Genomic DNA, 13,175 nt, shown 5'->3' on the forward strand with positions numbered 1-13,175 from the left:
CGCATGCCAATCCCACGAGGTTGGCACTAATTTATAAAAAGGTTGCAATTATGCTAGTCTAACATCTCTAACAGAAACGGATCACACGCCCACCATGGATTAGCATTTATAAACCATAGTTGACCATGCTCGAACGTCTCTGTGACAACCCTTAGTCATGGTCAGCGTAAATGAAAAATTCATTCAAACCCAACGCAGCTACTTCACCATGAGAAATAACAGGTATGTTAAGAGTGATGATCTCCAAAATGCATAGTTCATCTGAACGACATGAAGATACAAATACAATTAGTCTTTCGCTCCTATCTGACTTGACACTAACTAGATCTGTCTATCCTTGAGCGCCGGCGCCAAGGCATACATTCGTACAGGGAACAGCTCGCGGGGCATACCCTTTTGTATACTAGTCAGTAGTAAACGTAACCCAGCCTTTTCGAAAATAGCGCGGAAGCTAGCGTCTGTGCGAGTGACTGCGGAGTCCGTGTCGTCGTAGAGGTCCTCGGTGGTTGAGTTGTTCTCCTTGGCCACGATGATACCGCCCGGGACCAAGTTGTCGGCACATTTACGCAGGAACTCGACAAGCACCTCGTCGGGCAGCTGGCCCAAACACCACTGGCACCACACAATCGCGTACTTTTGCTCAAAGACAAAGTCTTGCATGCCCTTTTCATAGAACTCGGTTACCTGAGGGAGGTCTGCCAGTTCCAGTCTGGCTTGGGCAACAAACTGTGCGGCCGGCTCGAGCAAGTCGACTCGTGAACAGTACTTCACCAGGAGGTTTCGGGTGATCCGACCGATTCCTGCGCCGACGTCCAGGCCAACCTGATCAGTCAAGTTCGGAAATGTGTTTGGGCTCAGTGTGCTCAAGCGCCGCAGAAACGCCTGCGAGCCTACAATATCCACCTTGGGCACAACCGTGTTACCGAAGCCGCCGAGAACACCATCCACGGTCGCTGGCGTAGACTGCCAGTAATCGAGGGCTTTTCCATAGTCGACTTGTTGATCAGCCATTGAATGAAAGAGGTAAGGGCTGGCATGCACCGATAAGGACCTATGTAGGATTTTGGTGGAACAAGATCGAGCAGTGTAGTTTCGAAAAAAGCCCAAAAGAAAGCTCGTGCATGCACCCGAAATTGAATTAAATAAAAATCAACATTCCTTTCGCACCGGGTTGCCTGCACCTTTAATCCACAGCCAGATTTTCAACAGCCTGAATTTTGTCATCATGGCTCGCCTGCGTGTCTTAGAGTTGGCAAAGCCGTTTGTGGCTGCCATGCCCGAAGTACAGGTCCCCTACCAGAAGGTAGACGTTCAAGAACGCGCGATGTGGCTCGTGGCCGCTGGTATTCTCTACAGTGTGCTGTCTGAGCTGCCGCTGTACGGCGCCGTGCGCCCGCTCACGGCGCCGGACGCTTGGGGCTGGCTCCGCCCTCTTTTAGCTGCCTCGAACGGCAGTGCTCTCGAACTGGGCGTCGTTCCAATTGTGTTGTCCGGGTTTGTACTGCAGATTCTGGCATCGCGCAGATATCTGACCGTGAGCCTCGATCTGCGATCGGATCGCGCTCTTTTCCAGAGCGCCCAGAAGCTGTTGGCCATGTTTTTGTCCTTTTCGCTCAGCATCCTGCTTTCATTTTCCGGCAAGTTCGGTTCGCCTGCCGAGTTGGGCTACAAGAACTTTGCCTTCATTCTTTTCCAGCTTTGGACCGGCGGCCTTTTCATGATTTTAGCAGACGAGATTTTCTCTAAAGGTTACGGTCTCGGCACCGGTGTGATGGCATTCACCACCCTTTCGTCAGCCCAACGGTTTGTTTGGTGGGCTGTTTCGTTGGTTGGTGTGGAGACTGAGTCTGGAAACCAATTCTTTGGCGCTCTGCCAAACCTCACCCACAACCTATACTCCCGCTCTGTCAAGTACAGCTTGATTGATGGTGTTTTCCGCTCGTCGTTGCCCAACCTGGTCGATATTATGACAGCTCTTCTTGCTTTCATCGTCATCGTATACGTGTCGATGTTTAGGTACGAGATTCTTCTCCGATCAACCAAAATGAGAGGTGCCTCTACTACCTTCCCTGTGCGTCTTCTCTACGTGGGATGCACTCCTATTTTGTTCTGGGCTTCTCTTCTTGCTGTTTTGCGTCTTGTGTCTAGCAGCCTGTACCTGCTTGCCCCCGGAAACCCGGCCGTCAAGTTATTGGGCACCTGGGCGATTGAGGAGAACGCCATGGTCGCCACTAGCGGTCTTGTTTCTTTCCTCCAGCCCCCCAACAACTCGTTCTCGGTTACCGACTCTGTTCGTGCCGTTGTGTACTTGGCGTTCACCTTGAGCGTGATCACTATTTTCTCGAGATTGTGGGCCGAGGCCTCTGGCTCTGCTCCCAGCGACATTGCCAAGCAGCTCAAAGACAACGACATGGTCATTGTTGGTCGTCGTGATACTGGCGCAATCAAAGAGCTCCGGAAGACTATTCCTCTTGCTGCAACCACTGGTGGTGTCGTACTTGGACTTTACTTGGCTCTATTCGACATTCTTGGTGCAACCGGCTGGAGTGCTTGCGTTGCTATGGGTGTAATGAACATTAGCTCATTCCTTGAGCTCATGGCCCAAGAGGGATTCAATCCTGCTGCACTTCAGGGCAACTAGTTATACCACGTAATAAATAATCTGACTTTTTTTTTCCTAGGAAAAGAAGCATTCTTTCGGGGTAAGTTCCTCTATTGCGGCAGACTGCGCACCATAGAAGGGGCTAACATAATAAAACTCGTCTAGACCGGCAACAGCACTATCCTCCAGGAAAGCCATTTTCTCGGAATGCTTTACGTTGTCTGCGTGGGGAGTGATGGTGATAGTGAGCTCGCAGTTAGGGGACTGATGGGGCCGAAAAACTAAGCTGGGGTGATAGCGGGCATGGAAACTCAAGAGCTTGCCCAAGGAGGAGAACTTTCTACCAGTGAAGGGGCACTGCAGCTCTTTATAGGGGCCTAAAATGCGTTCACCAAAACTGTATGTCAGGCTTGTTGGCGAGACGCTCGACAGATTGACAATTGAAAAGCTCATGGCCAGTTCAATTGGCGAATCGGCAGAATCGAGCGGTGACAGCAGATGGGAGTTGTTCTGAACCAGAATTTCACCCGTGTATTCCGAGGTGCTTGTGACAGAACGAAGGTACAGATGAGCGTTGACCTGGGGCACACCGGACCTTGGCTCCGGGAACTTTTCGGACAAAGTTTTGGTTGTAACGCTCACTTGGTTACCCTTTAAAAGTATCAGCGAATTAGTGAAGGATTTGTTTTCGAGAGTTGTCCTAAAGTGAACGGGCCGCCCAGTAGTAATGTTCAGCTCGACTATTCTGTGGCCAGTCTGAATACTTAGGACCAAAAGCCCTTCAACACGAGAGACAAACTTCCCTACGCTTGTACCAACGACACACAATCTTTGAAAATTGCGATATTTTGGGTCCACAATGGGACGGCTTGGGGATGGGGTGTACTTTTTCTCAGCTTTTTTCGCCGATTTGTGCCAGAGCTCGCCCTGCAACCCATCAGCTGAGGCAATTTTAGGCTTTTTGGATGGCTGGCAGAGCTCCGAGATAGCTTTGAAGCTGGGGACCTTCTCGCCGGGGTCTACGACGCGACCTTTCCCGCTGTGGACGGTTCTGGCCAACGTGGATGCAGTGGTACCGAGCAATCGGCGTTCGCTGGAAAGGGCACTTTCCAAGTTGCGTTCTAAGAACAATGGATCGGAATGGCGATAAAACCACTCCAAATCTGCCTCAAGGTCGTGGGCCATACCGAAACGGGTTAGGTAAGCGGGACCGCGAAGCTTCAAAGTTAGACAATACGTCGGAGATGCCAAGTCGCGGAGGAGGAAGGTTTGAAGTGGACGGATTGAGGAAGTGTTGAGGAAGTGTCGAGAAAGTGTCGAGGAGCAAAGATTGCCGCGAGCCAGATTGCAAGGAAACAGCTATCTGATTGAGAAAACAATTTATTAAATATTTAACAGTTTTTTGCGATTAAGAAATGAGAAAAGACCACGCTCAGACGTTGGCACTGCACCCGAAACTGGTGGCCACGTTGGTTTGGTAGACGGCAATAGCCTGCTCAATGGCAGAGTAAGAGCACAGACCACAGGTGGCTAGGGAAGCCAGAGTCAAGAGGAAGAATGCGAGCTTGACCATAGAGCGGTAGGTTCCGCCGTAGAAAAGACCACGCTTCCAGCGTGAAGCATTGCGCCAAGTGTCACCACGGGTAACAGTGATAGTTTGGATATCGAAGGTATCACCCCGGCCAGCGTCCTCCCGGACCATGAGAACAAAGTTGAACATGAAGGGGAATGTGTAGGAGAAGTTGAAAATGCAGAAGGCGCCAATAATACCGACCAATGCACTAATCGAAGGAATGGCAGTGCCGATAATGAAGGCAACAGCCCAGTAAATAACAACAGCAATAGCCCAGTAGATGGTTCCTTTTTTGGTGGTGAGCTTGGGGAAGTTGAAGTCGGCGACGAGGAAGCCCTGGTAAAGAACCTTGATACCAACGTTACCATATAGAACCGCAGCAAGCAAACCCGAGATGATACTCAGGATGTTACCAGCGACTTGGAGACCCTGCTTGGCAATACCCAGGTTGGCAGTAACGTAACTCCACTGGCCCCAGTAGGAGTAGACGAACAAACCGAAGAACAGGTAAACGACAAGAATAAGGGCCTGACCGCAGATCATACCCTTCCAGAAGTCCATAGGACGCTTGAGCTCAGCCATAACTTCGCAGAAAATGGTGGCACCACCCCAAGCGAACACCATGTTGTTCATACCGGCGATTCTGGTGGACAAAGTACCAGGAGTGATTGCGTATCTCAAAATATCAGTGGTGTTGTAAGGGTAGTCATGGCCGTAGTTAGCCCAGAAAATAGAATAGTAAGGAGTGGTGGTAGCAGCAGCGACCATGGTGATAATACAGATGGCAATGTTCATCCAGACGGCCGAGTTGGCGATGTGGGCGAATCTGTGCAGGGTCTTGATCTGACCCAAAAGCATACCAAACAGGGCCCAGACAAGAATGTTAACAACAAAGCAGAAGGTGTTGTGACCGTGGTACTGGACAATAACTTCGGCAACCGCGGTGGCAGTACCCAACAAAATAAGACCGACGTTCATGATCATCTGGATGAATTGGAGAATAGCGAAAGGGTAGCGGAACCAGTAACCGATGCAGCGGGCAGCGAGATCGGAGAAGGTTCTGATGGGATAGTTGTTGGAGTCAAGACGGCAGAAGGCCCTGTTGAGTAGGTAACCGCCGAAAGCGGCCATACAACCGAACAGCACGTACAAAATGACACCCGGCACGTAGCCCATCTGAGCGATAGCGTAAGGGGCATTAGAGGGACCAAGAATATCAGTGGTGATAAGGAAGAAGACACTGTAGATTTTGGCGGCACGGAGCTGGCGCTGGGACTCGAGCTTAGCGGTGGTCAGGTTAGCATGGGGGTCAGTCTTCCTCTGCAACTCCTGGGCCTCGTACAGCTCGTCGAGGCGGTTATCCTCCTCGTAACTACGCTGGATTTCGGCGTAGTGAGTGTACACCTGCAGTGGGAGCTTGTTGGTGTCGTGGTATTCGACCTCGTCGGAGTGCTCGTATACATTCTTCTCGTCGTCACCATCAGATGATTCTTCGAAAATTTGCTTCGAGACCTTGGGAGCTAGAGCACCACTGAAACTAGAAATAGGAACCAAAGACATTTGCTGGAGAGTAGACTTTAACCTTTGGTTTAATTTAAACGCTACGCTATTTGTCAGTCTATCGGGCCATATATATGCGCACTGTAAACCCTCATGCAAGATAGGACAACGCCTGCGGGAGCTGCATACTGCGCAGGACGCAGGTCTTTGCACGCGATGGGACAGCGAACCGGATACTTTGCGCCTGGGGATTCACAGAATAATACATCAATTTTCGATACGTAAAAAGCAAGATAAAGTTTGCGGGTGGGAGCATGAACGGATGCGGTGGCGCCGATTCATCTGCCCATGGGTGGCCCCGAGAGATCAAGTGGGGCTAGAGCGCTCCAATTGGGGTGGGGTCCGATCCACGATAAATCGCTATCGAGTTATCATGACGTACGCGTGGTGCTCACTGATGTTGGGATCCCCATCTTTGCCTATGGCTGCATCAGGCCACCCGATCCGTATCGCGCGAAGCGACAAGTGCTGGCGGAGCCCTGGAGAACCTTGAGTCTAGTCTCGAGAGAATATTTACCTACTGGCTATGGCTGGGCGGCCCCAACATTTCGTACTTATCCGTATTGGTTTAGCTGGGCTACAAGTGTTAAGCGAAAATTTTTGCGTCAAAAGTGGGGAAGGGTACCTATCGACTTACATCCTTATTACGTAGTTATGCGCAGTCTCTCCACATAGCATTCTGGTGCAGCAGTAGGGCGGTGTACGTTATGTAATCGAACCGATTTGGGCATCTGGATCAAAGGCTGAGCGATAAACATTGGTTGATTCGCAGCGAGTTTTGCGAGCTTTTGGCTCGGATGTTTAGGCATCAGAGGTTACCCAAATTCGGCATTACGGGGCATACACAGGTCCTAGCAGATCGCCCCGCGGTGTGGGCAGGCTTTCCAGACGATCCGTAGGCGTGCCATGTTTTAGGCAGCAGCGAAGCCCTAGGGAACAAATCTTCGCCGACGATGTGTACGGGGGACCCTGGACACTGGAAGTTGGAAGTAATGAAAAGCGGCCGCGACTTTTACATTTAGCTTTTCTCTGCAAATATTCTGAAAATCAGATAAATAAGGAGCCCATTTGCTAGTGTGAGCTCATGGTTAGGTATGGGGGGATCTTGTCAAAATCGCACGGCCCCAAATATGCATGCATATGCAGGTGCGGCAAACGTCAACTGCGTTTTTCACGAATCGAGACCGGACGGGATCGAGCGGGGACCAGATATGACGGGCTGCCAGAGCTGTGCTTTGTCTTAACAATTGCATTCTTTGGGCCCAGATCACTAGTCTTACCAGGTAGTGTGGATCACCGCCACACGGCACCAGTTCCTGGCATTGACTTGCTGCGTAGGTTGTGTTACCCATGCTGCAGCCGGGCCCGGGATCCGAAAAATATCTCTGGGACAGTAAAACAGCAGTCTGTCGCGTCGATTCTTCGATTCAGAGCTGACCTGGGTGAAATACAGGTAGATGCAGGCACTGTGAATTGGACTAGACCCGTGGAGCACTGCCAGCTGGGTAGCCGGCGGGTTCAAGGATCAGACGATCGGATCAATATGCCATGCGCTGCACATGGGCGATAATTAATTATCAAGATAAGGGCTACACAAATTTCACTATTGGCTGCAGTTTGAGTTGATTTAAAGAAACACCACGCCACCAGCAAGTAGAGCTCAGTTTGCAAAGCTCCGAGTAGCGTGGCATGTGCTGGTCTGCGTTGCATCAAGGCGGGGCTGGAAATCGGCCACCCGCTGATTCGGCTCACATGCGCATGGTCCGACTTGTCCTCTTGTTTTGTAGAGTTTAGTGCATTTAACGAATGAAAAGCACAACAACCTGTCGCTTTTCGCTTAGCGGTACGCCAAGAAAGCGGGCATTGGCTGCTTGCCAAGAAACTTTTCGACGTGTTCCTGCTGATGTCCGCTTTTGGTTGCAGGGCGCCTAAAAACCGTTTTCGTGTAAGGTGATTCAGTTATGGACAAGTATTAGCGTATTAAGCCCACGCGAACGAGTCCGGGCTGAGGAGCGGGATCTGCCCAAGCAGCAGGCCCGTAATTAGAGCAACCCTCTATATAATAAATAAACACACTAGCTCAGGGGGCCCGCACGCCCTGTCTCGAATCAGCACAAATCTCGCTGTCCTCGTCCATCTGTTCGAAATCGAGCTCTGTGAGCCCGCCAATGTTGTCCCATGCCGCCAGAAACTCTTCGCTTGCCGAATTGACCGACCACTGGCCCTCCTTGACCTTTTTGCCGCGTTCCCGGTCCTCTTCCATTCGCCTGAGGATCTCGTCGTTGTTGGTTTCGGGGACGTTGGGATCCACCAGCCCAGGAGTCGACTGGATGTGCATGGCACGCTCAACCAGGTGCTCGTGAGCCCGGACCAGATGGCGCTCTTCAACGACCTTCTTGGCCACAAGGTCCCGCAAGACTTTTTCAGTGGGCGCGACGTTGGCAAGTCCGGCCCGCACGCGCGGAACGGCCAGATCTACTATCTGCGGGATGTCTCGGGCAATCCAGCCGTGGAAAGGCAGCGATTTGCTCACGGAAACGCCGGCCAGGTAGCTCAAAAAGAACAGGATGCTGACGCGCAGCGAGATGGTGCCCTTGCTCATCTCGTAGAGGATACAACGGTACAAATCCTCCATGAGGTCGCGGTTTTTCATGAGAAATTGTATTGCCGCATCCTGAGACTTTGTGGATGCATTGAGTTTCCGGAGAATTTTTGCAAATTCAAGCGTCGCTTCAAAGGAGTCCATGACAAAGACGCTAAGGAAAAACTGCGACGGGCGGCTATACTTTCGAAACTCCAGAAACTGGGTGGTTTGCTATCTTTGCTTGTAAACGTAGCTCTGGTTAGCTGCAAAGCCGAACTTGGAAACAAACCGATTTGCCAGGCAGGCTCCTTAATATGGGTCCACTAGCCATGCCAGGGCACTCATATCCAGCCCCTATGACAAATCAGTAACTTTTTTCATTAATTATGCCTAAATCCAAAGGAAAGGGAGGAAAGAACCGGAGACGCGGAAAGAACGACACAGGATTCAAGCGCGAGCTGGTTCTCCGCGACGAGGACCAGGAGTACGCCCAGGTCACTAAAATGCTCGGCAGCGGCCGCGTCGAGGTCCAGTGCTTTGATGGCGACATGCGTCATGCCCATATCCGTGGTAAGATGCGCAAGAAGGTGTGGATTTCCCTAGGCGACATTGTTCTGGTGTCCATCCGCGAGTTCCAGCCTGAGCAGGCCGACGTCATTCTCAAGTACCACCCCGACGAGGCCCGTGCACTCAAGGCACAGGGCGAGCTTCCTGAAAACACTCACATCAACGAGGGCGACAAGGAGGGCGGCTCCGAGGACGAGCTGTTCGAGTTCGACAACGACGACAAGAGCGATATGGGCGAGTCCGAAGAGGAGCTCGACATCGATGATATTTAGTCTTTTTTCTTCATATAGATTTATTGTCCCCTTGTCAATTCTTTTTTAGTTATTGTGCAGCAGCGACTCGTGGGCGGCTCTGCGCTCTCTGCTGGCACTTCTGCTGCCGCTCTGGCTTCCGTTGCGGCTCGAGTTGTCGTTGAAAGAGGACATGCCGTACGCCTCCTCCTCAAAATCGTGCGTGCCGAACGAGCGGGACCGACGCTGCAGGTTGATGCTGCGGCGAGTCTGCATTCCGGCCACTGTATTGTCCATAGGGATGCCATCTAGCGATCTGGACGGTAGCAGGTGTCTGACGTCTTCGGATCTCGACACATTCAGCAGGTAGACACCGGTGAAAATAATAATGAAGCCCGCTATGAGCGAGATGGTGTTGACAGCGTTCGTAGTGTTGAACCCGCCAAACAGGATGAACGACGCACACAACGTACAGGTCGTGAAGCTCACATAGTACAAGGGATTGACAATCGAGGTGTCAAACTGGTCCAATGCCTTGTTGAAGTAGTTCATCTGGGTGAGAATGCATACGGCAACCACAATTACAAACACGTAGGTGCTGGGGTGCGAAAATTGATTGTTGCCGGCAAATGTGAGCTTGAGAGCAATGCCAAACGCCTTGATGGACATTACCGAAATCGAGCCAACCGCAGAACAGATCGAAATGTACACCATGGGGTGCACGCGACCGTAGCGAGGAGCAACTTTGTAGATCATGTACACCGAGAAAACCGTGACCAACGTGACGTAGAACAGAAACCCCGGCTGCGTGGCGTAGTTCAAAATCTCGTCCACAGTTTGCACGTCTTTGTCCGGGGGTGCGTGCAGAATAATGATAACAGACCCAATTAAACAGATAGCACACCCGAGCTTGCCCAAAACCCCCAGCTCCTCCTTGAGGAAGAAGGCGGCCAGCACGGCGCCAATAATAACACTGAGGGCACCAAGAGGCGTGACCAGAATTGCCGGCGCAAAAGTGTACGCGGCAAAGTTGGCAATTTCGCCAATAGCCATCGTGAGCATACCGGCCCACCACAAGGGGTTCTTGAGGTACTGGTATCCGTCACCTTGAAATCCCGATACCTGTGCAGATATCAGACCCTTTTTGGTGATAATAAATGACGTGCCAATGGCCAGGGAGCTGGAAATCGCCAGTCCCAGGCCAATGTACTTATCTTCCAGCATCGTCATTTCTGCTGACAGGTCACGTCGCGTGGGCAGTGAGTTCAAATGTAATCAGACTGAAAGCTATAGATGAGGTTATTTAAAAGTAAGCGTCCAGTTCTCGGCGATTTTGAAGCGGGGATTGCGAACAATAAAGCCAGCGTCGGTCTGCTCGAGATCGAACTTCGTTTTGCCCGCGTGAGCCGTGGAAGCCTGGGCTCCGTACACAATGATGCGTTCAATGTTAAGATCATTAAACGCTTTGTCGGCATGCGTAACCTTATTCTTAAGTTGACCAGATTCGTAAACAAACTCAGCCAGGGCATAATGACCCTTTTCGTAGCCGTAGGAGATACCATCGTCAGTGTATAGCTTGCCAGATGCCCGGCCACTGTCGTCAACTGCAACCACCAGTGTGTAGGGGTCGTTAGCCATCAATTCAGCAGACCTGCGGTGGCGATCACGACGAGTGATGATCTTTCCGCCACGAACAAACAGGGGAATAGATTCAAGCTCGGTGGGGACCGTGATTTTGTTCGCCCGGTGCGCCTTACCGGTGAAATAGTCGTAGTACACTCCTCCACCCGGCAAAACAACATCGATGCTTTTGGCGCCTCGATCAACAACAGGCTTTGCCAAGAGCGAGTCGCCAATCAAAAACTCATCGTCGATCGCATAAACCGCCTCTTCCTCGGGGAACTCAAAGAACAAAGGACGCATGACCGGAGCCAGGGTTTGCGATGCTTCGTAGAACGCGCTGTAGAACTGGGGCAAAAGCTGGTATCGGAGGTGAAGAGCGTTGGAAATAGCGGATTTGTACGGCTCTTCAGCAAGATACGGTTCACGACGAGCCGAATCGATATGGGCATGACCGCGGAAGAACGGATAAAAGGCTCCCGCTTGGTACCAACGAGTGAGCAGCTCAGAATCAGGATTGTTGAAAAATCCACCAACATCTGCACCAGAGAAGGGCATACCAGCAATACCAGAAGTAAGGATCATTGGTGTCGCTTCTTTCAGATACGCCCAATCAGCTTGGTTGTCACCAGTCCACATGGCGGCAATACGTTGACTGCCAGCATAGTAGGAGCGAGTTAAAATGAAAGGGCGCTGCTCACCATTGTATCGGCTCAGCATACCATCGAATGTACGATTGGTGAGAGTTTGACCGTATACATTGTGGAGATCGCGATGCTCCCAGCCGCCGTGATGCAACAAGTATTTAGGAGCGGTTGTCTCAGGACCCGAAAACACAGATGGCTCGTTCATGTCATTCCAAATATGAAGATTCAAGGCGTCTCCACCCAAATCGTTTCCAAACGCATAAAGCGATGCCCAATACTCTGATGCGGCAGGATTCATAGAATCAACCCAAACAGAATTGCCCGGCCAGCAGTGTCCTTCGTACGGCTTGTTTGCCCGATCTTGGACAGCAAAATTTTTGTTAACCAAGTCATCATATACAAAGTAGCTCTTTTCAGCTTTGATATGGGGATCAATAATAGTGACCAGTTTTCTTTTGGTTTCATCAAGCTCTCCCAGCATTTCCACAGGCTCTGGGAACTGATCCTTGTTCCATGTAAAGTACTTTTTGGCATCAGTATACTCAACATCAAGCCAGATCACATCATAAGGAAGCGAAGCCTCGTCGAAGTTGGCATTCACTTCGAGCACATCCGACTGGCTGTTGTAGTTCCAGCGACATTGGTGATATCCAATTGCAAAAGCTTGGGGAAGGGCTGCCATACCGGTGAGTTTACCATAAGCCTCGAGTACATGAGCAGGCTTGTCGTCAACAAACAAGTAAAAGTCGAGTTTACCGGCCTCTGAAATCCAGTGACTTCCAACACCTTGAGAAGACTTGGAAACGTCGACATAGGTATCGGCACCATTCAGCCAGAACACACCAGTAGCACTATCAGTCTTAGAGGCCATCATAAACGGAATAGATCCGTACATGGGCATAGGGCTCTGGGTTTCGTACTCAAAAATATCAACATTGAACAGACGATAAGGCTCGGAGTGGCCCGATTCGGAATTGGTTTCTTTCAACGACAAGCTGTCGGCATGCTCAGGAATTCCGAAAACGTGTTTGTAATTCGAGAAATCAATATCCAGAGCCACAGCCTCCGGGCCCCGAGATTTTTCGTCGGTTTTTCCGTCAAAACTGTCCGACCACGCATTGTCCTGGAGCTCCCACGAGTTCCAGCCATCGTTGCTGTCTTTCTTGCGCAACTGCTCAAAGTTAAGAAGCTGGCGGTTGTTTAAAGCAACCTGCTCTGTGCCTTTGTGGAGAAGTCTGGCCTTGAAAGGACTCAAAGTGATTTCAACCTCATTTCCATCGCCAAAGGATATGGTCACGGCACCATCTTTCTTTGAAACTTTGACATTTTTCGTCGGTTTGAGCTTGGACACCTGGCTGTGATCCAAAATGTCGCCAGCCGGAGAGTACCTCGAGGCTTGCAACGCCGGGTTATCCAACTTGCGATTGGGTTCGTCTACGACAAAGTGCACAGTGTTGTCAGTTTTAATTTCGATCAGCAGCGAGAGGTCGACCGTCTGATCGCCAACAGACTTGACCAAAGTGCCGGTGATGTGCGCCGGGTCGGCAGTATCCAAGTTTGCTAACGTGTAGGGAGTCACAAAGTCCGGGCGTTGCGCTTCGACTGCGTAGTGACGATTGCGATGGCAGAACGGGTTCTGGTCGCATTTTCGAAACAAATAATCCTTGACCGCCAGCACAGGAACGATTCCCGTTAGCACAAGCAGCTTGAAGGGATGCATTTGGTTGCTGACGTCACGTGGAGAGTCTGGCTTAAGACCACTTTCCGAGTTTAAGATATTGATAGGATAATA

At 50.9% G+C, this 13,175-nt stretch overlaps 8 protein-coding genes across 8 annotated transcripts; 2 read left to right on the forward strand and 6 right to left on the reverse strand.

Annotated features, from left to right (window-relative positions):
• Positions 1-321: 321 nt before the first annotated feature.
• Positions 322-1,011, reverse strand: B9G98_03264 (Alpha N-terminal protein methyltransferase 1; the record flags this gene model as incomplete). The annotated part of the gene is made up of 1 exon (XM_024809821.1): positions 322-1,011. The coding sequence occupies one exon, from the start codon at positions 1,009-1,011 to the stop codon at positions 322-324; it is 690 nt and encodes a 229-aa protein (XP_024665589.1).
• A 214-nt stretch (positions 1,012-1,225) lies between these two features.
• B9G98_03265 (Protein transport protein SEC61 subunit alpha) lies at positions 1,226-2,641 on the forward strand (the record flags this gene model as incomplete). The annotated part of the gene is made up of 1 exon (XM_024809822.1): positions 1,226-2,641. One exon carries the CDS (start codon positions 1,226-1,228, stop codon positions 2,639-2,641), a length of 1,416 nt encoding a protein of 471 aa, XP_024665590.1.
• Positions 2,642-2,677: 36 nt separating this feature from the next.
• On the reverse strand, positions 2,678-3,787 carry B9G98_03266 (hypothetical protein; the record flags this gene model as incomplete). The annotated part of the gene is made up of 1 exon (XM_024809823.1): positions 2,678-3,787. One exon carries the CDS (start codon positions 3,785-3,787, stop codon positions 2,678-2,680), a length of 1,110 nt encoding a protein of 369 aa, XP_024665591.1.
• Positions 3,788-4,034: 247 nt separating this feature from the next.
• On the reverse strand, positions 4,035-5,735 carry B9G98_03267 (N amino acid transport system protein; the record flags this gene model as incomplete). The annotated part of the gene is made up of 1 exon (XM_024809824.1): positions 4,035-5,735. One exon carries the CDS (start codon positions 5,733-5,735, stop codon positions 4,035-4,037), a length of 1,701 nt encoding a protein of 566 aa, XP_024665592.1.
• Positions 5,736-7,815: 2,080 nt separating this feature from the next.
• Positions 7,816-8,481, reverse strand: B9G98_03268 (CTD kinase subunit gamma; the record flags this gene model as incomplete). The annotated part of the gene is made up of 1 exon (XM_024809825.1): positions 7,816-8,481. The coding sequence occupies one exon, from the start codon at positions 8,479-8,481 to the stop codon at positions 7,816-7,818; it is 666 nt and encodes a 221-aa protein (XP_024665593.1).
• A 224-nt stretch (positions 8,482-8,705) lies between these two features.
• Positions 8,706-9,158, forward strand: B9G98_03269 (Eukaryotic translation initiation factor 1A; the record flags this gene model as incomplete). The annotated part of the gene is made up of 1 exon (XM_024809826.1): positions 8,706-9,158. One exon carries the CDS (start codon positions 8,706-8,708, stop codon positions 9,156-9,158), a length of 453 nt encoding a protein of 150 aa, XP_024665594.1.
• Positions 9,159-9,203: 45 nt separating this feature from the next.
• Positions 9,204-10,346, reverse strand: B9G98_03270 (putative magnesium transporter NIPA4; the record flags this gene model as incomplete). Its single annotated transcript, XM_024809827.1, has 1 exon — positions 9,204-10,346. One exon carries the CDS (start codon positions 10,344-10,346, stop codon positions 9,204-9,206), a length of 1,143 nt encoding a protein of 380 aa, XP_024665595.1.
• Positions 10,347-10,415: 69 nt separating this feature from the next.
• On the reverse strand, positions 10,416-13,103 carry B9G98_03271 (Glucosidase 2 subunit alpha; the record flags this gene model as incomplete). The annotated part of the gene is made up of 1 exon (XM_024809828.1): positions 10,416-13,103. One exon carries the CDS (start codon positions 13,101-13,103, stop codon positions 10,416-10,418), a length of 2,688 nt encoding a protein of 895 aa, XP_024665596.1.
• Positions 13,104-13,175: the final 72 nt, after the last annotated feature.

Source organism: Wickerhamiella sorbophila (assembly GCF_002251995.1).
Source record: "Wickerhamiella sorbophila strain DS02 chromosome Unknown contig2, whole genome shotgun sequence".
NCBI lineage: Eukaryota > Fungi > Ascomycota > Dipodascomycetes > Dipodascales > Trichomonascaceae > Wickerhamiella > Wickerhamiella sorbophila.